General features: G+C 40.8%; 1 protein-coding gene across 1 annotated transcript in view; it reads right to left on the bottom strand.

Annotated features, from left to right (window-relative positions):
• The window catches only part of LOC125451996 (cytosolic non-specific dipeptidase-like), a 42,619-nt gene extending 16,933 nt beyond the window's left edge, over window positions 1–25,686 (bottom strand). Inside the window, exons 1-7 of the mRNA XM_048529846.2 lie at window positions 25,514–25,686; window positions 19,041–19,184; window positions 18,572–18,734; window positions 6,465–6,553; window positions 3,964–4,164; window positions 2,649–2,733; window positions 877–1,037 (exon numbers count right to left, since the gene is read on the bottom strand). Coding sequence (XP_048385803.1) covers window positions 877–1,037; window positions 2,649–2,733; window positions 3,964–4,164; window positions 6,465–6,553; window positions 18,572–18,734; window positions 19,041–19,184; window positions 25,514–25,573 — 903 coding nt within the window. The 5' untranslated portion in view covers window positions 25,574–25,686. The remainder of the gene's footprint in view (window positions 1–876; window positions 1,038–2,648; window positions 2,734–3,963; window positions 4,165–6,464; window positions 6,554–18,571; window positions 18,735–19,040; window positions 19,185–25,513) is intronic.
• Between the last annotated feature and the right edge of the window lie 214 nt (window positions 25,687–25,900).

Raw genomic sequence — 25,900 nt, 5'->3', positions numbered from 1 at the left:
AGATAAATATTTTCCATTTCTGGCAAACAATCACACAGACCCCGAGTATGGAGTTCATTTCTCCAACTTTAATATTGGACATCTATAAAAATTAAAACACATTTATTTACTTGCCTCCAATTTCTCACTTAATTCTCATGCCTCTTCACTTTATTTTGCTTTTGACACATGATTTAGCATTGAAATAAAATATTCTAAATTTGCTTCCAGTGTTGAACACAATATGCCTCAATGTGTATTGTTCAGTCTGATTGATTGTGGAGGTGATAGGTCTCCTATAGATGGTGCTGTGCCAAAATGGCAAGTTTAAATGCAAAAAAATCTGTCAGCAAGTATTAGCATAATGAATAAAAGCGCTATCCTGTCACTACCTGCAAAATCTGGTGGTTTAATGGCAATATCACTGCAGTAGTAACCCAGAGGTCTCGGCTAACATTGTTCAACCAGTAAATATTGAATAGAAAACTACTCAGTGAGAGTGACCATGACAACTATTGATCGTCATAAAAACTCATCAGTTCACTAATGACCTTTAGGGAAGGAAACTGCTGTTTTTGCCTCATTTGTCCTACCTGACCTTAGATACATAGCAGAGTGGTTGCATTTTAACTACCCTCTGAAATTGCTAAGCAAGCCATTCAACTCCATATAGGTAGAGGTAGGTAACAGATGCTGGCTTTACCCATGGAAAGATAAGAGAATTCTGCTTAACGATTGAAGTTTTAACTTCCTTTAGATTCATACCTTTAATAAATCCACATCAAGTGCACCCAAATCATGGCAAAGTGTGTAAATCTTAGAGACTGTCAGGAACAAAGCTTGGATTTGGACATCAACACAATTATCTACAGAATGGTGAATTGTAAATAAACATACCTTAGTGGCATGCAGCAGGTGGCAGCCACCTGAAGCTTTGCAATATTCTTCCACATCAAAGTCTATTTTCTCATACAATGCCTTTTCCTCCCCAGTGAGTGGTGCCACTGATTCTTCAATGCCAGGAATGAGAATTTTTCCTTTTCTATCCACTAATTTGCCTATTCAAATCAGGACTTCGGTTAGACTGTTTATCTGATAGTCTATCCAACTTCATACTATTGCATCAACTAATATTTACCAACATTACCAATAAATAATAATTTGTACTAACAGCTGGCACAAAGTCAAGCAAGTGAATGATCTGCAACTCGTACTGAAAGCCTGGACAATTAATAATAAAGCTATTCACTCTTTAATTGAGCTTGAGAATCTCTATTTCACACTCGATTTCAGGCTTACTGTTTGACACTATGATGAAGACCACACTTCAATCCCAAGTCTCGCCAGAAGGTGGCAATGTTGGAAGACAGGGGCCAAGCACATAATGCGCACTGTGCAAAAGTGGCTTGGCTAGCCAATCCGTACCAGCTCCCTACAACAACAAAGTCAGAGAAGGTCACCATTTGGCCCATCATTTCCGTACCAGATTTGTTAAAATGAGAATTTTGACTTAGTTCCAATCTCCTGCCTTTTTCCCCAAATCTTTGCACATTGATTATTTGAATAGAGATATCTAATGCCCTGTTGAATTCTTCAATTTAACCCATACCTGAGCATTTATACATTCATGGGATTGATGTGGACGATTTTTTAGTCTTGCAAGAAGAAAATAATTGCAGAAAACTGACATTCGTTATAGTCAACAGCAAAGAGCACTATCTGCAAATTGCACTGGGTTGGTGTCAAATAGTTAGTGAAGTGCACCAAATAATCTTAAATAAAAATGCAACAAACTCTCGTGTAAATGTTTTTCAAATGAACAATAAAGCATATGTGGTGATGCAAACTTTCCTGTCATTGATAACAGACCTCTGCTGCTGGCAACATCAGTAAGATTAGGATGGGGTGGGGAGAATACATGGTCCCGAATGACACTTTTCATCTTGTCAACCATTACAGTTTCTTACAATAAAAGAAAACGTCCTTGGTGTTCCACCCAGTGAAAGGGCACTAACAGTCTATTTGTGCACAAAACATAATAAATAAGTCACAAAAGAACATCTGGTCCTCAATTACAATAGGATATACATGTAAAAGACAGCATGTTACAGGAAGTGCACACTTTGATACACATTTGACATAACTTGTCCATTTTTGCCCCTGTATTAATTCAACACTTAGAACATGGTGGGTTCCCTTAATTACAAACCAGATTTTGTAAAATCACTGACTGCAAGTGCGAGTCACTGACTGCAAGTGCGAGTCACTGACTGCAAGTGCGAGTCACTGACTGCAAGTGCGAGTCACTGACTGCAAGTGCGAGTCACTGACTGCAAGTGCGAGTCACTGACTGCAAGTGCGAGTCACTGACTGCAAGTGCGAGTCACTGACTGCAAGTGCGAGTCACTGACTGCAAGTGCGAGTCACTGACTGCAAGTGCGAGTCACTGACTGCAAGTGCGAGTCACTGACTGCAAGTGCGAGTCACTGACTGCAAGTGCGAGTCACTGACTGCAAGTGCGAGTCACTGACTGCAAGTGCGAGTCACTGACTGCAAGTGCGAGTCACTGACTGAATCAGCATTTATTGCCTCTCCCTCATCCCTTTGGGAATTGAATAGAGTAAGCCCAGCTATGGCGATCCTAGTGTCAGTGATCCAGGAGCTCTTACCCATTAAATATATCAAGTCCGTCATGGCTTCGTGCACAGTACCACCAAAGACACCAGAGTGCAGATCTTTGTTACAGCATTCAACCTAGGCATTGAAACCATAACATGTTAATATCAGATATTTTGCATTTACACTGCACATTTCAATTCTTTACTGTCAGATTACTGCAGCAATGGCGCTGGAAAGAAAATACCCTGGACTAACCAAAATGAAGGAGCTTCTTTCATCAAGGACTGGGGAGAAAATGAGTGTGGAAGAAGTTCAATGCATCTACCATCCCTCCCACATGGACATCATATGCAGGATTGGCCACTGGTTGTGCACAATCAACACTGGGTCTAATATCACACACAAAACAACATCAAACCAGATTTTTTGCTGAAGGCTCATTTATTGAGATTATGGGTGAATACAATGATTAGAGAAGAATTGGATACTTTGCTCCGGTGCAGTCCTTCAAATACAGGACAGACTAATCCATCAGACGCAGCACTGGTCAATGTCCAAAGACCTCATACCATTGTGCCAGAATTAAAATACATGAATCGGGGTGGCACAGTGGCTTGGTGGTTAGCACTGTTGCCTCATAGCACCAGGAACCCAAGTTCGATTCCATCCTCTAGCAACCGTTTGTACGGAGTTTGCACTTTCTCTCCGTGTCTGCATGGGTTTCCTCCGGGTGCTCCCGTTTCCTCCCACAGCCCAAAGATGTGCAGGTTAGGTGGACTGGCCATGCTAAATTACCCATAACTTTCAGGGGTGTGCAGATGAGGTGGGTAATAGGGGGATGGGTCTGGGTGGGATGTCAGGGGGTCGGTATGGACTTGTTGGGCCGAAGGGCCTGTTGTTTCCACACTGTAGGGATTCTATGGAAAAATGAATCAAAGTACTGACCCTGAAATCTGGATCCAACGTTTGTTTCTTATTCCATTCCAAGAGCCCATTACCTAGTACAATTATCACTTTCTTCCCTCCCTACCACCCCATTTTAAACAATCTGCCATTCCATGGAACTTTCTTTTCGTCTTTGTATTGGCTGATGAGGAGCTGATAAATGGATAATCTCCAGTTTTGCGAAGGGGCATTGATCAAAAACATCAGCTACTACTATCTCTGCGGGGGTCAGTTGACAGGCTGAGGGGTCTCCAGCATTTTCTGCTTTATCAAAGGTTGCTACTGTACATTTAATCTAGAACTTAAAAACATTGCCAAGAGCTATAGGAAGTAACAGTGAATTTAACAAAGTGTACAATCCACAACATCTGAAAAATCAAGAAAAACTAGGATGCAAAATAAAGAAACTCAAAAACATACCTCCACAAAGAAAAAGCTAATGCCTCGGAGACCATATGTTATACAGGGTTTTTTCTTGCCGAGCCAATAATTGTCAGAAATACACACAAAATCCACACCCTTGAGAAAGGTGTCTTTGCGGGCATACACTAGGTCATCACAACCCTCTGAGCCAGATTCTTCCATTCCTTCAAAGCAGAACTTGATATTGACAGGGATTTCCTACAGAAAGGACACAAGGAGAAAAAAAACAAAAAAAGTCGGGGTCATGGCTCCTGCAACATAAGAAATTATCTTGCACTTCAAATGTAGTGAACATAAATCACAGCCTCCAGAATGAATTATACAGTGGTCATGTAGTACAGAAAAATTATCACGTTCACATTTTTCCTAAAAAATTGATCACAGGAAAGGAGCTTTACTGACTGGGCCAGTATTTACAGCACATTCCTAGACTGTTCAAAGGGCAGTTAAGATTAACTACATCATTATGCCTCTGGAGATATATCTAGGTCAGACCACATAAGGACATAAGCGAACTAGAACATGGTCATACTGATCTAAGTTTCTTTTCTTAAATTCCGGGAAAAAAAGGGAAGAAACAACCAGTTTGTGAAGCCAAAAATGACGAATTAATCTGGCTCAAATATCACATGGTATTTTGTATTCACCAAGAACTGCATTTAATGTGCAGAATGAACTGATAAGATATATTGACTCATATACTAATAAAACCAGCAAGATCTTTGGTTGTTTATACATAACGAGTACCAGGGACAATAACCAAAGGATTTTCAGACAGCTGCCTTGTACTGCTGCAGAAACCCATCTGTACTTGCACCATGTGCTGTCAATAAGATTCCAAATAATAAAAACAGAAGCTGGCTCATCAATATGGCTGATAATACAGGCTCATTATAAAATTTATGGAGCAGGGTGCAGTGTCCAAGCAAATTTATACTGTGCTCAGGCCTGTTGTATCCATCTGCTATCTCTCTTTCTAAGATGTACTGAATTCTTTGTCAACCACAAATTCAAACAGTGTACAAAGTCATTAGTTTGGCTTCACTAGGAGCATTGCACCAAGCTCCAGGTGTTGCATTTTGGGAAGCAAGTGAAGCTGTTAGGTGTTGGAGAAAACGCAGAACTCATTCACAGGAGCGGTTCCAGGGATACAAATTTTTGTTCAGATAATGGATTGGAGAACTCAGGACTGTTTTTCTTGGAAGGAGAGAAGGCGGGATGGTGATTCAATAGAGGTATTCAACTTCATGAAATGGAACAGACAGAGCAAATAGAGGAAAAAAAACAGTTCCTACTCATGAAAAGATTGCGAATGAGAGGTCACAATTGAAGGTACTTAGCAGAAAAAAGTGACAAGAAAAAAGCTTTTTCACACAGTGTTTCAGAGATAATCGGAACTGCAGATGCTGGAGATTTCTGAAGGAGGATCTAGGCCCGAAACATCAGCCTTCCTGCTCCTCTGATGCTGCTTGGCCTGTGTTCATCCAGCTCTAAACCTGGTTCTCTCTCTTTCACAGTGAATGGTTAGGGTCTGGAATGCACAGCATTCAGTTGAAGCATTTAGAAAGGAATTACACTACAATCAAGAAAAAAAAGTGCAGGCTTTACAGGAGAAGGCAAAGGAATGGTTCTAGGTGAGGTGTTCATTTGGTTTACCAGAGCAGACATTGTGGGTTGAATGGTCTCCTTCAGCAACGTAACAACTTTATGACTCTGGATTAGAAATCATTCTGTTATTCTACCAAACTAGAAAGTTGCCAAGACTTCACCTTTAACCTAGACTGGTCTATCTGCCCTCATTAGAATAGTATTAAGGGGGCTAATGTCTCTACTCAAGATTGCTCTCAAGTGGCTTCTTAGAAGCCTTGCAGCAGGATTAAATACCAGTTTGTGTCCCAACTGCAAGTCTTGTGTGAAACTGCAAGCTGGCAAAAATTAAGAAAGGAATGGAGAAAATAGAAAGTAGTGAGGAAAACAGAAGGAGGGAAAAAAACAAGTTTGATTGCTTGCACATTAGATGCAAGAGCTGCACAGACATTCCAAAACTAAACTGGTAGTGATCATTGTGGCCTTCAGAAAGTAAGCAACTCACCGATGGACAACCATCCAAAATGAAGTGAAATCTAGAGTCAACAACTTAATTGCAAATTAATATGTATAATTTTAAAATTAGTTTACATCCTTTTGCAATGAAACGTGAATGGTCACTGAGTAAACACTGCAAAACGCAGCATCAAACCTTTCAGGAAAAGTACAAAAGTCACACTTTTTCTGTTTAAAAAATAGGTGGCTACTCAGAGTTCATGGTCCATGATGTACCTACACAGCAACTGCAACCCATTATTAAATTGTACACCAATTCTGGCAGAGCAAATCTATTATCTGGCCGAGGAAGACTGTTGTAAGCATAAATCTTTGAACTGTTCTTTGCCTTCTGGAGATAATGCATTACAGCACATTCAACAAAATAAACCAGCCAGAAAGATAAAATTTATTACCTGCTTTAATTTTTGAAGAGCTTCAATACAGTTTAGGCATGCCAACACTGGTCCTTTGTCATCTGTGGATCCTCTGCCATATAGTTTTCCTAAAAAGAAAAAAAAGTCAATTAGAATTCTTTTCAGGAGCAAACGTTGGGAGGGGGGGGGGGGGTGGGCATCATTTTTTTTAAAAAACATCATTCGTGCCCAATAAATGGGAACAGCACGCAAGGTCAGCTTTTATTGCCCATTCCTAAATGCCCTCAAGAAGATGGCAATGATTATGGGAAGTAAGTTTGGATGGGTGGGGAGTTGTAACATGGTAATGCCATTGAATGTCAAAGGATGATGATTACACTTCCTTTCGTTGGGAGCTGGTCGTTGCCTGGCACTTAAATAGTATGAACGTGACGTGCCATTTATCAGCTTGATTCTGAATATTGTCTGGTCTTGCTGCATGTGACTGTGGGCCACTTGCTTCTTGATGTGAGGAGTTATAAATGGTGCCAAACACTCTGCAATCTGTGTGCTCCCTTTAAAAAAAGGTAAATTTTCTTTAGGCTTAGAGATTAAAAATGTCTGCAGGCAGCATCAGATGCATAGAGTTCTTGAAATTAATAGGTCATCAAGGGTATAAAAGAGGAAGGCATTTGAAATTCTGCATGAGAACTGCCGGATGTCAAGTGAACCGCTGTCAACAGCCCTCAAGTGAAGGGTCTAGGCTCGAAATGTTAGCTTTTGTGCTCCTAAGATGCTGCTCCATCCAGCTCCACACTTTGTTATCTCGGATTCTCCAGCATCTGCAGTTCCCATTATCTCTGTGCTAACATGGTCTAGTGTGTCTGCTGTTCCCAATGTGCCCTCCTCTACAAAGAGACCAAGCAGAGGCTCCGAGAGCACTTTGTGGAGTGCCTATGCTTAGTTCGTGACGAATCGCAACACCTCCCAGTCGTGAACCACTTCAACTCCCCCTCCCACTCCCTGGATGACATGTCCATTCTGGGTCTCATCCAGTGTTACGACAATGCCACCTGGAAACTGGAGGGATACCCCCTCATATTCCGCCTTGGAAACCTACAACCCAATGGTCTCAATGTGGACTTTATTAGCTTCAAAGTCTCCCCAACCCCCAGCCTCATCCCAAGACCAGCACCCCCACTCATGCCCGCCTCCTTGACCTGTCCGTCTTCTCTTCAACCTATCTGCTCCGCTATCTAGCTGCTATCACCGCTCCCCCCCTTCAATTTATTTCAGAGTCCCCTTCCCCCCACCACTTCTGAAAAATGGGTCCTGATGCAAAACATCAGCTTTCCTGCTCCTCAGATGCTTCCTGGCCTGCTGTGTTCCTCCAGCTTGTTACTTCAGACTCCAGCGTCATCAATTCTTACTGTCACTGCACCAAGTTGATAGGCAGGGCTGGTGAGGCATTTGCAGCACTGCCAGTTGAGGTTTCAAGAGAGTAGGAGGTAGTAAAACATGCTATTTTGAGGCCCATGAATTAGACGCAGAAGTATATAGAAAGCAGTTCAGAAATACAAGGAAGGAACCAGACTTGTGTTGACTTTGAAAGAATTAAACATAGCAACTTTGATACATGGGTGACAGCATTAATGATAGAAAAGACATGAGAATCTTAGAGATTATTCTGCTGGAGGAGTTCAAAAATTCACTTCCAGAAATGATAAGGAACAAAATGAGGAACAAAATTAAAACTGTGAGAAGAGCTGCAGAGATGGTGGATGAACACCTATTAGTCCATACTTTGAAATCTAGCTTCCAACAGCAATTTTATTCCATGAGGTATAGAAATTGGGAAGAAGGGAGATCCTTCAATGGGGAACAAAAAGTAGATCACGTTGGGAACAGTTTACCACATGTGGAAAAGAAAAGAGACCCAAGAGGGTGAATCAAGAAGTGAAAGGCCAAAGGTGTTTCCACTGTTAGAGGGGGACACACAAAGTCACAGTACTGATGGACTAAGAGAGGCACTGGGAAAAGAAGTGGTAGGAGGCTAAACCAGTGGAGTTGAGTTTAGATGGTGAAGGAAATCCCAACAGAAGTTGTTGAGGAGCTGCAGGAGAGTGCACAGCCTAGTCACGGGCTAGATAGTAAGATAGTGCCTGATTTCTTCAAGGACTTCACCTCTGTGGGTAAGGTTTACTCAGGAAAAACTGGGGGGTGTACAGGGGTTAAAATAATAGGAGCTAGTCTATCTCTAATACTAAGAAATGAAAGCATTTACACTCCATTACCCGAGACAGTGATATGCTGTAGAATAAATGGAGAGACATTTAGTATTTCAGTGAAAGGCAAGACTGGAAAGTCCAAACGCGACAGAAGAAGTGACAGTGGGAGTGACTGAAAGTGTGTCTAATTCCAAGAATACAGTTTGTTCTTGGAAACAACCTAGCTGGAAAAAACGTAGGAGTAATGCCCATTACAATGGAGAAGCTGAAAGAAAACCAGGGAAGTGAGGAGTTAAAAGAAAATTACCCTGGAATTTTTTTGTACTGTGTGCTGACAGAATCCCAGTCATAAGTTAAAGCAAGAAGGGAAAACCAGAGAAAGACAAGCTGAGGTCCAGTTAGCTGACACCCTGTTTGATGAAATAGTAATAGGAAAAACCTCAGCAGGTAGACAATCAGGCAACGGCCTTTAGTTCTGAAAGGTCAATAGAGTTACAACAAAAAGATGAGACAAATAAGAGATTTATATCATAAGACCTGCTCAGAAAAGGAATCAGTGTATTCCAGCATGTTATTACCTTAAGGATAGGAGAGGGAAAATGGGCGGAAGTTCAGCAGATTATGCTGCTAGTAATATTACCAGTAGCACACAAATTACCTGTAGGTGGTCATCAAGGAGTGAGGAAGACTCAGGCTAAGATACAGAAGCATTTCTATTGGCGTGAATTACATAAAGATGTGGTTGAATTTTGCCGTATCTGTCATTCACGTCAAATGGTAGGAAAGCCACAGGCAGTAATAAAACCGGTGTATTCGATGTCAATTCCTGAATTTTAAGAATCTTTCATGCAGGTAGGTCCCCTTCCTAAAATAAAAAGTGGGAACCAGTATTTGCTAACCATAATGGATCTGTCCACCAGATTTCTGGAGGCTATTCCATTACGGAATTTGAAGGCAAAATAGGTTGTGGAGGAGTTGGTTGCTTTCTTTACCTGTTATGGACTACACAGAGAGAATCAGACCAAAGGGTCCAATTTTACTGCCAAATTATTTAAGGACGTAATGGATCATTTAAGAATCTAATGCTTTAAATCGTTCCTGAATTCCAGACAGCATTGAAATGGTGGCATCAAACCCTAAAGCCAATGCTGAGGGTTTATTGCCAGGACTACCAAATGATTGGGATAAAGGTATCCTATTTCTATTAGGCATGCTCCAAATGAATTAACTCAGTTTACTCCATTTGAATTGATATTTGGACACAAAGTAATAGGGCCTTCACAATTAATTAAAGAAAGTTGATATGTCTAAAGTCAGAGATCTCACAGTTGGGAGTACGTATCTTAGGTGGGAGAAAGATTTTGATGTGCCTAAGAATAACTTGAATAATGAGGAAGTCCTTAAAGAATGGAATAGGATAGTAAGTTCTCAGTTTCAGGAATAGAGAATTAAATTGAAAGGCTTTTTGCAGCACTATGAGCACGTATGTAAATATAGAATGGGGAGGACTAATACCATAGTACACTAGGTTGACATACGGAATGCTGTTCTGATAGAACACCACCCCTACAGGCTTAATCCTCTCAAAGCAATATAGGTACAAAAGGAGGTAGAAGTGACGCTCCAAGAAGAGATCATCCAGCAGAGTCAAAGCAAATGGAGTTCAGAGTTTTTGGTGGTTCCCAAACCTGGTGGTACTGACAATTCTACATAGCCTATCAGAAGATCAATGCTGTGACCAAAATGTGACTTGTACCTAATTTCCAGGATGGAAGATTGTGCGGAAAAAGTAGGACATGCCACTTGCATCACAAAGTTGGGCATATTTTGTGGTTACTGGCAAGTACCTTTGTCAGAGTCAGCAAAAGAAATTTCTGCTTTTGTAACCCCAAATTAGCTATACCAATTTAAAGTAACGTCCTTTGGAATGAAGAATGCACCAACCACATTTCAAAGACTATTGAATAGAGTTGTGGCAAGATTGACTAATTGTGCCATCTATATAGATGACTTAGTGATATTTAGCCATTTGTGGACAGATCACACTGTGCATTTGGCAGTGCTCTTTGAGAGACTACAGAAGGCAAAGTTGGTCATAAATTTGGCAAAGACAAAATTTGCGAAGGCGCAAGTGACGTCCTTAAGATACAACATCACACACAGACGGATGACACCAAGGAAAATGAAGACAAAGGCCATCAAGGAATTTTCAAGGCCATCCTCAAAAGAAAGAAGTGCCACGAATTTTGGGATTGAGCAGATCGTACAGGAAATTTATACCAAACTTTAGCAGCCCGGTGACACCACCTATAGATTTGTTAAAGAAGAACACAAAATTCCAGTGGACAGACCAATGCCAGGAGGCACTTCAGAACTTAAAAGCAGTGTTACCCATTGCACCAGTTTTAGCCCTGTCAAATGTCTTGAAATCCTTTAAAGTCACGATTGATGCAAGCAATGTAGAGATTGTAGTTGTATTGTTACAGGAGGATGATTGTGGAATTGAAATGCCTTTGGTTACTTTTCAAAAGAAACTCGATATCCACCAGAGAAAATATTCAACCACTGAATAAAGAATTACTAAATGAAGAATTATTGAATTTGGGACTGACCTTACAACATTTTAATATTTATGTTGCAAACAATGTCTTGGAGATAGTTGTGCACACTGATCACAGCCAGCTGACATTTTTTGGGAGAGATCTACAGACGAGAACACCAGAATATTTCATTGGAGTCTTATGTTACAAGTATTTAATTTACAAACTGTACACGTTGTGGGTTGTGAAAATGTTATTGTGGATTCATTGAGAGTTTGAAAGAGAAACACATACATTAGAAATGGTAGTGTGCAATTTCATACATATATAGAATTAGTATGAAATGTGTAACTTTTTAAGATGGTGTATGTATCCAGTAATAACGGTATCAAGATTAAAGGAAAAAAGAAAGGCATCTTTTCATCATGATGGTTCATTTTTTTCTTTGAGATATGTTGCGAAGTTGGGTACAGTATTTGATATTTACAAAATGATGTGGGGAGAAACTAAAAGTGCATAGTCTCTTTAAAGAGACATGGTTTGTTTAGGCTTGGACTTAAAAAAAAGTCTGCTGGCAGAAGCAGATGCGCGGAGAGTTCTTGAATTTGAAACATTGTATCAAAAGGCTATACTATTAGCAGGTAAAACAGCAATTTTACCAAGACAACAGGTTTTTGAATTTAGCCAATTAATTTAAACCAGGCTCTAGATATCAAAACCCAATTAAATTTAAATCTGAAGGTTCTATCAACTTAGAACCAATGCTCTTGTAAGAAATTAATAGGTAAAGCGAATAAGGGGGCATTTGAAAATCAGTATGAACAAACTGCCATGTTAAGAGAACAGCTCTTAAAGAGAGAAAATTACTGCCTCTCTCAGAAATCTAAGATTTCAGAGTGTGCACCATCTAACTAAAGGTACTATGGCGCTCTTAGCTAGTATTCCCGACACAGGAATTTTTCGGAGAAATGAATTCCTGAATGGAAAACAGCGAAGATGGCAAAGAAGATTGCAGAAGACTTATCCTAGCTGTAATTCCGAGACACTAAGTTTTAATTGATTTTTCTTATTACTTTGGTTTTTAGGAAGTAGGACTTCTATTTATTGAAACAGCATAGAATTAGAATTTTGTTTTATTTGGGAACAGTCAGTAGTTGCGGCGGGGGGGGGGGTGTGGAAATTGTTCAGTTTTTTAGTAGTTCTGTTTATTTGTTCGCTGTTAGAGTTAGGGAAATAAATTGTTACTTGTTGCTTATAAAGTGAGTATAAGGGATTTAATTTCACTTAACATCCTTTCTGTAACACTAGTTACCCTCAAGAAGTGGGTGGTGAGCTTCTGCAGTCCATATAGTACAGAGACATGCACAGTGCTTTTAGGGAGGGTGTTCCTGGAATTTGGCTGTGCCTTAACTGTCACTGGGTCAATATCTTGAGTTCTAACCTTATGATATGGCAAGGTCATAGTCGAGCTTAGACACTACCCTGGAGAAGCTTAGAGATGTTCTGGAGTGAAAATGACTAATTATCAAGAACTACAACCATTTTTCTCTGTTAATAAAATGTGAGGTTGGATGAACACAGCAGGCCAAGCAGCATCTCAGGAGCACAAAAGCTGACGTTTCGGGCCTGGACCCTTCATCTAGGCCCAAAACATCAGCATTTGTGCTCCTGAGATGCTGCTTGGCCTGCTGTGTTCATCCAGCCTCACATTATTATCTTGGAATTCTCCAGCATCTGCAGTTCCCATTATCTCTGATACATTTTTCTCTGTCAGGTATAACTCTAACCAGTGAGTGGGCGTTTCAGCAATTCCTGCTGATTCAAATCTTAATGGGGCTCATGATGACTCACATCAGCTCAACTCTACAAACCAGATCTTTTGTTCATTTGCAGCGCTGGTATAATGAGACCTGCAGCCAAAATAACCCTGGCAGAATGCAAACGAAGCAGTTTATTATGTGCTGATTGACAGCATAGTCAATAACTACTGCCATCAATAGTGATGATTGTAAATAGATAAAGGGGTAATAACTGACAAAGAGGAGATTTGGCCTACTTCTTTTATTTGAATATACTTGGGAAAGTTGCCACACTGCGATTAGCAGCTATGCTGCAGTGGACAGTGGAATAGTTTAGGGAGAGGTATGCATTATTCTGGAACATACGCCTTTGGAGTCAGTCACCTTTATTGATAACATGTGTGACGCTGGGGATTCAGGAATAAACCCAGGTTGATCATCTCCAACATACATTCGCGGCACGGTGGCTCAGTGGTTAGCACTGCAGCCTCACAGCGCCAGGGACCTGGGTTCGATTCCAGCCTCGGGGCGGCTGTCTGTGCGGAGTTTGCACATTCTCCCTGTGTTTGCGTGGGTTTTCTCCGGGTGCTCCGGTTTCCTCCCACAGTCCAAAGATGTGCAGGGTAGGTGGATTGGCCATGCTAAATTGCCCATGGTGTTCAGGGGTGCGTGGGTTATCGGGAGATGCTCCAAGTGGCGGTGTGGACTTGCTGGGCCGAAGGGCCTGTTTCCACACTGTAGGGAATCTAATCTAAAATATGTGGCTGAAGGCAGTTGTACATGCTTCAACCACATTACCAGCACACACATAGCTGTTGGGCTCTGCTGTCTTTCAGGACAGGATAGTTCATGGAGCCTCCTCCCCCACTGTTGATCAATTGCCCACCAAATCAATGTAGCAGGATCGCAGAGTTTTGATCCTATTGTTTGCTGACTCAGACTTCTTTTTAACTGTTTAGTATGTCAATAGCCCCATTTTAAAACATCACCAGGTTTGGACCTCATTTCAGGTATGCCCAGCATTGGTCCTGACATGTTTTCCTGAACTCCTCACCAAATTGCGACAGGTTCCCTTTCTCAATGTTAATTGTAAAGTGACAGAAAAATGTTAAAAACGATTAACAGGAAGAGTAGAGAGTCAACAATCCCATCAGTAACCAACATCTTAAAAATCAATACAAAAGAATTACAACTTACATCCAAGATAACAAGGTGTAGAGCTGGATGAACACAGTAGGCCATCCAGCTCTACATCTTGTTATCTCAGATTCTCCAGCATTGAAGGTCCCCACTATCTCTGAAACAACTTATGTCCGTTAATTTTTCAAATCTTTTCTTAAAGAAAATTGGAGAGCAGTACAGAGATAAAAAAAAAGAATCTTAAGAATAACCTCCTTCTGAAGAAATTGCATAAATGCTAATTAACTGGTTTAACAACCATTGACTTTTGTTAAAAACTGAATAGCTCCACCATGTTGGAGCCATTCAAACTGTAGGCACTTATGCAAATGCCATCACTTGTTTGTGCTTATAATTAAGTGGAGGTTAAAAAGTCTGAAGTGAGACAGGATATAAGTAATTACTCGGCTTTTGTGGTGCAGTGGTAGTATCCCAGGAGGCCTGAGTTCAAGTCCCACCATCTCTGGATGTGTGTCAGAACATGAATGAAGTGGTTGATTAAAAAGATATACGATTGCTAGGTAGTTAATTAATCATTGCTAAAAAGGAGTTGAGACGTTGAAACTGTCTGTCTTGCATGAGTGTGAACGGATAGAAATAGAGTCATAACAGCACAGCGACAGACTGTGGCCCACCATGTCTTTGTTGACCAACACCACTAAACCGTATTAAATCGCATTTACTTGCACTTGCTGCACCACCATTGGCACACAGATTACAGCAAACACAGTTAACTTTCAATCTTAGTTCTCAAAACAAACAGGCAGACATTGATGGTTCAGAGTTGCTAGGGAAAGTAGTAGGGATTAACAGTCCACAACACCCTTTCCCAATGAGAAAAGTGCTACGTGTATTAGTTCTTTTTGTCTACAGAGAACAGGTTACTGTGTGTTAATAAACATATTTGTTAGAATGCTCAAGCATGTCACAGTGAGCCCAGTGAATGAAAGTCAAGATCCAAGATCGACAGATAACAGTTCTGGCTATATCTCTACGCTCATTATGGTCCAAACAATCAGCACTCTGGTTTTCTGGCATCCCAGTCCTGATGACTGCAAGACAAAAGCCCCGACCACATGTTGCTATTTAGTGGAAATAAGATTTAAATAAAATGATGATCACCAATTGTTTGTGGTCCGAGGCAGAGGAAGAATTTTCCCCGAAAATTTTATTTAAATGAGCTCAAGCAGGAGCCTTGTGACAGACACTGAATGCTTTCTCTTGACAAAACCCCCACTTTTTTGAAATATCCAAGTTTCAGAAGCACCTCAAATAAAACTATTCTGATAATGCTTCAGTGGTTAGCATCGCTGCCTCACAGCACCAGGGACTTGAGTTTGGTTCCACCCTCAGGTGACTGTCTGTTTAGAGTTTGCACAATTCTCCTTGTGCGTACATGGGTTTCCTCCGGGTGCTCTGGTTTCTTCCCACAGTCCAAAGATGTGAAGGTGAGGTGGACTGGCCATTCTGAATTGCCCATAGCATTCAGGGATATGCAGGCTAGCTGGGTTAACTATGAAAAATGTGGGTTTATAGGGATAGGGTAGGGGGTTGGGTCTGGGTGGGATACTCTTCAGTGATTCAGCGAGGACTCGATAGGCTAATGGCCTGCTTCTCTACTGTAGAAATTCTATTATTTTATGAATTTAGGACTTCAATCAATCAGTTTTCTAATCTTCACAATAAAAAGCTGGCTAACAGATCGGATTATGTTACAATACCCAGAAATATATTGAATTTTATTAACTCAGGCAAATCTTATCCACCAGAATGCTGAGCCTCTGAACAGAATAGAAAGGAGTATTATTGATATCAGTCAACAGGAATCTTGAACCAAGAAGTTAGGAAACAGAGGCTGCAGACTGAATCTTAGCTTGCTTAAAGATGTCTGGAACACACCTAACAGAACAGCAGACCACTGTGGGGATTGAGCTGAGTGGAAATGGACAGTGACTGTAAAAGGAGAGTATTATTGCAGCAATTTAAAACAAAACACTAAATGACAAGAGTATTAGCAAAACACTCTTATCTGACCAATCCAACTCAATAGATGGCCAACAAATAAATAGATTTCGAAATCTGTAAGGGAATCAAGGGTTATAGGGAAATCAGCAGGAAGGGAGACTTTAGTGCTATTAGATCAGCCATGATCTAATTGGATGTTCGAGCAGATCCAACGGGTTTAACAGCCTATGTCTGCTCTGATGGCCTCTATAGCTAGAACAGAAGCTAAGTAAAAAGATTGAGAATGAAATCCTAACATGCAATTACAACACTGAAACAGACTATTCAGTTGAATTGGTCCACGATCATGGGATGGTGAAGCCTGGAGTAGGACTGTGGCAGCACAGTGATGTGGGCTGATGAAACCCAGAGCAAGACTGTGGCAGCAGTGGCGAAGGAAAAGTTGGACTCTAAATTATCTTTCTTTGTTTTAAGTTAATGAGAATGGTGCTGATGCATGGTGACAATACAAACTTTTCACTGTATTTTATATTGAACACGTGACAATAAATGATTCAAATCAACTCAATCCAGTCATGTTTACACTGCACTTGGATCACCATCTGTTTCCTCATCCCAAATGATTAGCATTATCTATTCCTCTCTTTTTCATGAACTCATGTAGTTTCCTCCTAAATGCAATTGGGGCAGCAGTAATAAATTGCTGAAGAGTGATATTCCAACATAATTTCCCCTTCACTGATACAACAGATAACTCAACTCATTTCAAGTGGCAAAATTTACAACAGGCAAAAACCTAAAGTTTAATTAATTCTAACTTCTAGACCAAGCAGAGGTCTAAAGATATCCCCAATTAACACATTTCCTGGCCTGATGGCAAGCCATTTGGACTCCTCATCTGGACAACAAGGGGGAATCTCAGAAGTTGCAATTGTTATTTGAACATCCCATTTACAAATCTGGCAGGGTTCCTCAATCCAGGACGGTCTATAATAAATGATGTGGAGAAAACCTCGTCATTCTGCTGTCTTGTCCAGATATATACTAATAAAAAAGGTTTGTCTCCAAAGCGGAAAAAAAAATGTGACTAACGTGCAGAAAAAAAATTACAGATCCCAGCATTAAAAACAGCAGCAGAACAAGTCCAAAAGTCAGGCATGCAAAGAGTGAACAATTTCAGCATTTTCAGCGTATACCCGAATTTAAAATTGAAAATACGAGAACAGTTGATGTATTATCAAACAAAAAATGACAATATATATGACAAAATTCTAAGTACAGCAGCCTCAGAAATTCCAGGAAGCGGAAAACCAGGATAATGTCATTGACTAACAGGCTTTTTTTTAAAGCTATGTTCAGATCTCTGTCTTTGACAAATTGCTGATACTTTCAAAGTAACCTCAAACCAACAATGACAAATATTCACATGTCTTTTGTTAAACAAAAAATGGTTGTCAGTTCCAGATTAAAATCACGAGAAAGGAAACTGTGAAATCAAGTGATGGCAGCTGCCTCTTTTTCAAAATAAACGTAACTGTTGAGAACAGGATCTGAAAACAAGCTGCAATAAAATGTTGAAACACATTTCCTAAGGCCAAAATTGAAAGTCAAAATTGCTGCTTCGAGGGAACTAGGCAAACTTATAACGCTAATAACACTGCACATGATCAAATAATAGCAATTTGGACTAAGATGGAAGAATGAGAAGAAAAGAGCGATTAATACATGCATTAGAACATAGAACAATGCATTGTTTTGATTAATGCTTTATTACTATAAGGGAACTCATCGCCTAAATGATGAGTGTGCAAATTAACCAAGTTCAGTAGTGAACTAGTTTATAGACTAAGCTGATACCCATTTCTAAATACCCTTGAGCTGAGTGGCTTCTAGAGTCATTTCAGAGGGGAGCTAGGAGTCAGCCATATGGATGTAGGTTTGAAGTCACATGCAGACCTGACCAGGTAAGGGTGGAAAATCTCCTTCTCTAAAAAGGACACTAGTGAGCCAGTTGGGTTTTAACAACATAGTCAGTGCTTGCAATTAGAATTTTTGAATTCCAGATTTTCATTGTGATGGGTCGGATGGTGAAATTTGAATCAATGTGATTTGAACTCATGTCCTCAGAGTTTTTGCCTGAGTCTCAGGATCAACAGTCCAGTGACAATGCCACAATGATATAAGTGCCTCAAATGAACCTGCCTTAACCGTTCTCAGAGAGTACGTTCCAAATGTGAACCATTTGCTGCACGAAAAGATTTATCCTTATATTGCTTTAACTTCCTTTACTGAGCAGCCCTAATTATATACTTTTGGAAACTTGAACTGTTTTTCAGATTTGCTTGGTCAGAATGAAGCCAAATGAACAAACCTGCTTTCGGCAATGTCCGATTCCAGAACACAAACTAGCAAATGGATTTTCAATAACAATTAAGGACAAATAGAAGCCTTCTCACCATCCTTCTCAACCAGAGTGAAGGGTTCAGTGTCCCATCCATCCTCAACTTGTGCAGGTTGAACGTCCAGGTGACCATAGATACATACAGTCTTCTTTTTTGGGTCATTGCCTAGTGTAGCCAACAGGACAGGAGGAAGAGGGATTTTTGATCCATCAGGCAGCTAATTTAAAATAAAGAGAAATTACGTTGTATACAATAAGATGACAAATTTATGAAATATTGTAAAAAACTTTATTGCAGAAAGTGAGCGCAAGAGAGCAAGGGATATGTATCATTTTGGACACAGAATTCCAAAAGAACCGATTACGTGAAGAAAACAGTTGAGCTACCAAAAGGAAAGAGTGGGCTATCAGCCTCAAAGAATTCAAAACGCGTTGAGAAGGAAAGAGTACAAAGGAAAACAAATTTGGCAGAGACATGTTTATAAAAATTTGAAGGAAGTTTCAAGCTAAAGTTTGGGTCTCACCGTTTGTTGCCCGATATCAGCCAGCTCCACAGATCCCCCCAGTTTCTCTATCTCTTTGCCCACAAATTCCACCATTCTTCGGGTTTCATCTCTCTTTTCTGGCCATGCTGAGATGCTCTGAATGGCCACCCAATCTACGAGACGCTAGGGAAACAAGACAGTTGATTAAACTGAAGTCTAATAAAAATGAAGTCAGTGATTTTCACGTTTAAATTGGAATTACTTATCAACTGAGATTATGTAGGGGGATTGTATGGGAAAAAGCTTCAAATATGGTTAAGTAGCTGAAGTAAAGGCTGTATTTTCTTCACAGTACTGGACCCCAAAATGAACACTGCATATTGAATGCAAAGACGACATCTTTTATTTTTGTGTTATTAATGGTGGACTGACATGGGAAAAGAACTGTTTCAAAGCCAAGGACTGCTCCATGTTTTGCAAAGCAAATAGTCTGACCATTATTGTAAACACTGGTTCCAACAGTGGTTGGCAGACAAGCTAGAGCCAACGGGTTGTGGAGACTTGGTTGCCAGCAAGTAGCTGATTGGTCTCTGGGTTAGTGACGAGTTGTTGATAACGAAGGCCTTCCACCTGCCAACAATGTGATTGGTTTGTAGCTAACTAAACAGCTTGGGGATGAGAGCAAGAGATAGAGAAGTGATCAGATCTCCACCACCTCAGGAACAGGATCTGTTCTCAACAGCAAAGCACACTTTAAAGGCCGAAGAAAACCTTTTTTTTTTGTTCAGCAGGAGCTACAAACTTTGACTTAAGAAATGAATAGAAGGCCTTTTATGTGTGTGAATCAGTTGTCTGTACCTCCTGCAAATCAGTAAAAGCATCTAGAAAAGGACTGAAAAACAGCATTCCAATTGGCACAAGAATGATCTCAATTGATCATGTGAAAAGGAACCAGTGAACTGCCTTCCTAGCTTTTCTCTCATTTCATAATACCCATGTTTTCTTTTCCGGGGTGTGTGAGAGCCCGTGTGTGTGTCGAAGGGCGAGTTCATAAAGGGGGTTAGTGTTTAACTAGTACAGTTATACACCAACAGTTCATAATAATTTAAGTCTACCTAGAATCCAATTATTCGCCATAAATATTAAGCCAGAAACCCAGTCCTTGCTTTTTCTTATCCTAGGTCTAAAAAATTCAGGAATTTGCTTATCTTTAAAATCTTCAACTTCTGTGACAGCGCCAGGAATACTGGCATCGATTTCCAGTGCAGTATCCCAATAATAGGAACCAAACACAGTGCATCCACACACAGGAGATGTTTAGTTCTCTGGTTTCTAGGCACAGCCAACATTTCAACAAAATCTCACACCATAATTAGAGAGGGGCTGGGAAGGCTAGGGATGACTGGTTGAACGGTTAGTAACAAGACAGCACAAATGTTTTAAGTGTTAATACCTCCAGGAAAGGTAGGAGGGGTGGCAGCTGGTGCAGGAGTCTCCTGTGGCTAACAATTACTCAAACAAGTAAGCGGCTTTGGAAAATTCAGGGGGTGACAGACTCTCAGGGGAATGTTGCACTGACAACCACGTTTCTGGTACAGGGACTCACTCTAATGTATCAAAAGGTTTCAAGTGATCGATTGCGAAGGTAGACTGTCTGGTCAGACATTTCTGGGGCCAACAATGAGACATCAGAATGGTGTGTTGCCTCCCTGGTGCTAGGATCAAGGATATCTCAAAGTGAATTCTGAATAATCTCAAAGGGGAGAGGGACCAGCAGGTTGTTGTACACATTAGAACTAACAACGTAGGAAGAGAAAAGTGTGAGGTTCTGAGGAGAGAATGTAGGAAATTAGGCAGGAATTTAAAAAGTAGGGCTGACCGTAGTAATTTCTAGATTACTCCTGGTGCCACAAGCTAGTGAGGGTAGGAGTAGGAGGATAGAGCAGATGAATGTGTGGCTGAGGAGCTGGTGTAGGGGAGAAGGATTCTCATTTATGGATCATTGGAATCTTTTCTGGGGTAGAAGTGACCTATACAAGAAGTATATTCCTATTCCTATCTATATGGAATGCTCTGCCCCAGAAGGCAGTGGAGGCCAACTCTCTGGATACTTTCAAGAAAGAGATGGATAGGGCTCTTAAAGGTAGTGGAATCGAGGGTTATGCGGATAAGGCAGGAACAGGATACTGATTGTGGATTATCAGCCATGATCATAATGAATGGTGGTGCTGGCTTGAAGGGCCGAATGGCCTACCCCTGCGCCTATTGTCTATCGACGGATTGTACCTGGATTGGATGGACAAGACTGACAGCTTAACAGGCCAGTGTACAGATGCTATACAAGGTTGGGGGGGATGGGTGGACATTTTTTGATTAGAAACGATATTACAGCTGTAGTTACAGAGGATATTCTTAGAAGTACATCTAGGGAAGTTACTTGGGTGGAACTGAGAAGCAAATTTGTAAGGAGATCCAAATTATCTTCAAGAATAACACAGCAGTAACAGTAGGGGATTTTAATTTTCCAAATATAGACTGGGACTGCCATTGTGTTAAGGGATTGGATGGAAAGAAATTTGTTAAGCGTGTACAAGAAAACTCTCTCATTCAGGAGGTGGATGTACCTACGAGAAAAGGAGCAAAACAAACTATTCTTGGGAAATAAGGCAGGGTAGGACCAAGATGTCAGTGGAGAAGTACTTTGGGGCCAGCGGTCATAATTCTATTAGTTTCAAAATAGTGACGGAAAAAGATAGACTGATCTAAAGGTTAAAGTCCTAAACTGGAGGAAGGCCAATTTTGACAGTATTAGGCAAGAACTTTCAAATGTTGATTGGGGCTAGATATTCACAGGGAAAGGGACTGCTGGAAAATGGGAAGTCTTCAAAAATGAAATAAGAGAGTCCAGTGACAATAATTTCCTGTTATGGTGAAAGGTAAGGCTGGCCAGTGTCGGGAATGGTGGATAACTAGAAAAATTGAGATTTTGGTCAAAAAGAAGAAAACATTTGTCAGGTAGAGATTGCAGGGATCCAGTGAATCCCTCGAAGAGTAAAAAGATAGTAGGAGTATACTTAAGAGGGAAATCAGGAGGGCAAAAAGGGGACATGATAATAGCTTTGGTAAATAGGTTTAAGGAGAATCCAAAAGAGATCCGACAAATACATGAAGGACAAAAAGGGAAAGTAGGGAGAGATTAGGCTTCCATAGAAGATCAGCAAATCCACTTCTGTGTGGAACCAATAAAAAAATGGCGGAGATATTAAAAGAATATTTTTCATCAGTGTTTACTGTGGAGAAGGACACAGAACCGAGACCTTGAAGAAATAAATAGCAACATCTTGAAACATGTCCATATAATGAAGGTGCTGCTGCTGGATGTTTTAAAACACAAAGGTGGAAAAATCCCTGTGACCTGATCAGGTTAGACTAGAGCTTTGTCGAAAGCTAGAGAAGTGATTGCTGGGCCCCTTGCTGGGATATTTTTCTCATCGAGAGCCACAGGTGAGGTGCCAGAAGACTGGAAATTGGCTAACGAGATGTCATTGTTTAAAAATGGTGGTAAGGAAAATCCAGGGAACTATAGACCCACGAGCCTGACATCAGTGGTAGGCAGAATTTACAGGTATTTGAAAAGGCAAGTACTTATTAGGCATGGGAAATTGATTCTCACTAACTTATGAGCTTTTTTGAAGAAGTAACAGAGGATTCATGAAGGCAGAGTGACGGAAGTGATTTATACGGACATCAGTAAGGTGTTCAACAAGGTTCCACATGGTAGACTAGATAGAAAGGCTAGATCACATGGAATACAGGGAGAACTAGCCATGTGGATACAGAATGGGCTTGCAGGTAGAAGATAGAGGCTGGTGGTGGAGGGTTGCTTTGCAGATTAGAGGCTTGTGACCAGTGGCGTGCCACAAGGGTCGATGTTGAGTCCACTGTTTTTCATCACTTATAAATAATTTAGATATGAACACAGGAGGCATGGTTAGTAAGTTTGCAGATAACATGAAAATTGGTGATGTAGTAGTCAACCAAGAAGTATATCTCAGAATACCGGGACTTGTTCGGATGAGCCAATTTAGATAAATGTGTGGAGCTGTATTTTGGAAAGGCAACTCAGGGGAGGATTCATACAGTTAATGGCAAGGTCCTGGGGAGTGTTACTGAACAGAAGAAACCTTGGAGTGCAGGTTCACAGTTCCTTGAAAGTAGAGTCGCAAGTAGACAGGATAGTGAAGGAGGCGTTTGGTATGCTTGCCTATCGTGGTCAGTCTATTGAGTGTAGGAGTTGGAAAGTAATGTTGCAGCTGTACAGGACATTGGCTCAGCCACTTTTGGAATACTGCATGCATTTCCAGTCTGCCTACTATAGGATGGATGTTGTGAAACATGAAACAGTTCAGAAAAGATTTACAAAGATGTTGCCAGGGTTGGAGGGTTTGAGCTAAAGGCAGGGGCTGAATATGCTGGGACTATTTTCCCTTAAGTCCAGTAGGCTAAGGGGGTGACCTTATAGAGGCTTATACAATCATGAGGAGCATGGATAGGGTGAATAGCCAAGGTCTTTTCCACAGGGTAAGAGAGTCCAAAACGAAAGGGCATAGGATTAAGTTGAGAGGGGAAAGATTTAAAAGGGACCTAAGGGGCAACTTTTTCATACTGAGAGTGGTGATTGTATGGCATGAACCACCACAGGAAGTGGTGGAGGCTGGTACAGTTATAACATTTAAAAGGCATCTTGATGGGTACACAAATAGGAAGGGTTCAGAGGGATATGGGCCAAATGCTGGCAAATAGGGCTAAAATTAATTCAGGATATCTGGTTGGCATGGATGAGTTGAGCCAAATGGTCTGTTTCCATGCTGTACTGCCCTATGACTCTAAATAGAGAGGAAAAAGCAAAAACGTAGAGAAGACCAACTTGAACAAATTAACATTAATCAAATCAGCACACAAAGGCAATTTCCAAACTAGGCACCGAGATTCATTTCTGCAGGGATAGAATTGAGAAGTAGAGAAGTTATGATTAATTTAATGCAAATTTAATAGACTGCATTTGATAACCTTTGGTTTCTGCACCGCAGAAATATAGAAGCATTGGGAAGGGTGCAAAAAAAAAAGAGGGTAGTGAGGATAACTTATTGTGGAAGGTTGAACATTTAAGGACTCCTCTTCTAGGTGAGAAGACTGAAGGCTGATTATAACCTTCAAGATTAAGGAAGGGTTTCAGAGGGTAGTTGGTCAGAAAATAATTCCACTCACTGGGGTCTCCAAAATGAGAGATCAGAAACATAAGCTAGTCACTAACGTAAGAGAATATGAATTCAGAAGAACCACTTTCCCTGAACAGTGGCAAGAACACAAAATTCCCTATCTCCAGGGTATTCAGACAAATAGCAAAGATCAGTTAAAGTGAAGTCTGATAAAAGCATACTGTAGATGCAAGTAGAAAGCCTGTTGATAGGGTTAAATATACAGAGCTGAAAGGAGGTTTACATGGAACACAAAACACAAATATAGACTGTTAGGCCAACTGTTCAATTTATGTGGTAGACTCAATTCTACTCTACGTACTTCCGGATATAGTGCAGCAGCCTAAGTTGGAGAGTCAGGAGCCGAAATGTGGTCACAGAGACAGGGTGTGGAGTCGCCAGCTCCCCCATGCCCAGATAGAGTCTAGTCCTTACTTTGTCCTCTTCATGTCATTGGGTCAGTGAACAGAGTGGAGCAAACATGATGAACAACTTCAAGGCATACACAGTAACTAATGTTAATCACTCCACCCACACTCACCACTTCATCCTTTTCACACAATCACTTTGGTGGCCTGTTCCCCAGGAATCTGTTTTATTAATTCTCGAAATCGTTTCAAGGTATCATTTGAAGGGGATACAGGAGGCTGACAAGAAGTAAAGTCAGATCTTGTCACATACTGCAGACACAATCTCTCCCTACTGTAACCTATTAACTGCACACATTCTTTTTCGTTGAAATGATTGTTTCAAAGGGGTCTGTTCTACAGAGATAACAAGGTGTAGAGTTGCTGGAAAAGTTCAGCAGGCCCGGTAGCAGTTCCGGGTCCGGTGACCCTTCCTCAGAACAAGGTGTAGAGCTGGATGAACACAGCAGGCCGAGCAGTATCAGAGGAGCAGGAAAAGCTGATGTTTCGGACCTAGACCCTTCTTCATGTCTACTCTACACTCAGGTTTACAAAAGTACTGAGTGAATATTATATCCGTTTACATGTCGGGGAAAGACCGGAAACGTCCTCCATTTTACGGAGTGCAGCAAAAGACATTAGAAACGTTTTCTGACTATTTCATTTCCAGCAATGACTCAATCAACTGTTCTAACACCAACTTTCCTCTCACATTGCTCAGATTATGAATGCTCTTTTAAAAATATACTGTAGAACATTTCTAACAAAATCTTTAGTAAAAGGAAACATTAAAAAAGTGGAGAATAGGTTGACAGCCCCCAAGTTCAGCAACAACAAAATAACTTACTTTTATGTACAGATCTTGGTTGTCATCGATGTACTTGAAAAGTTTGCCAAGGTATGCCATGGTTCCGGCAACCAGACAGTGGTTGAAATTCGGCAAGGAGAATAGTGCTGAGTAACGTTACCGAACTTTACACCTTCCCGTTTTAAAAGGCCACGCAATCCTGAAGCGCCGCCCAGCGATGCGCCGCAACCTCGCAACTTGAGACGGAGCAAGACTCATTATTAAACCCTCTTTTCCTCTTTCAGACAAAACCAAAAGAATCCTGGTGGAAAGGTGACAGCAACGGAAAATCTTCCCCGTTAAAAAAATTGCATTAGCGCCCCATCCAGTTCTATTCTAGCATATCAAACTCTACCACTTTTTGAAATGTTTTTGTTTGCTCCGATC

Source organism: Stegostoma tigrinum, chromosome 5 (assembly GCF_030684315.1).
Source record: "Stegostoma tigrinum isolate sSteTig4 chromosome 5, sSteTig4.hap1, whole genome shotgun sequence".
NCBI classification, from domain to species: domain Eukaryota; kingdom Metazoa; phylum Chordata; class Chondrichthyes; order Orectolobiformes; family Stegostomatidae; genus Stegostoma; species Stegostoma tigrinum.
The sequence above is the reverse complement of the archived record's forward strand: the minus strand, read 5'-3'. Positions and strand labels throughout refer to the sequence as shown.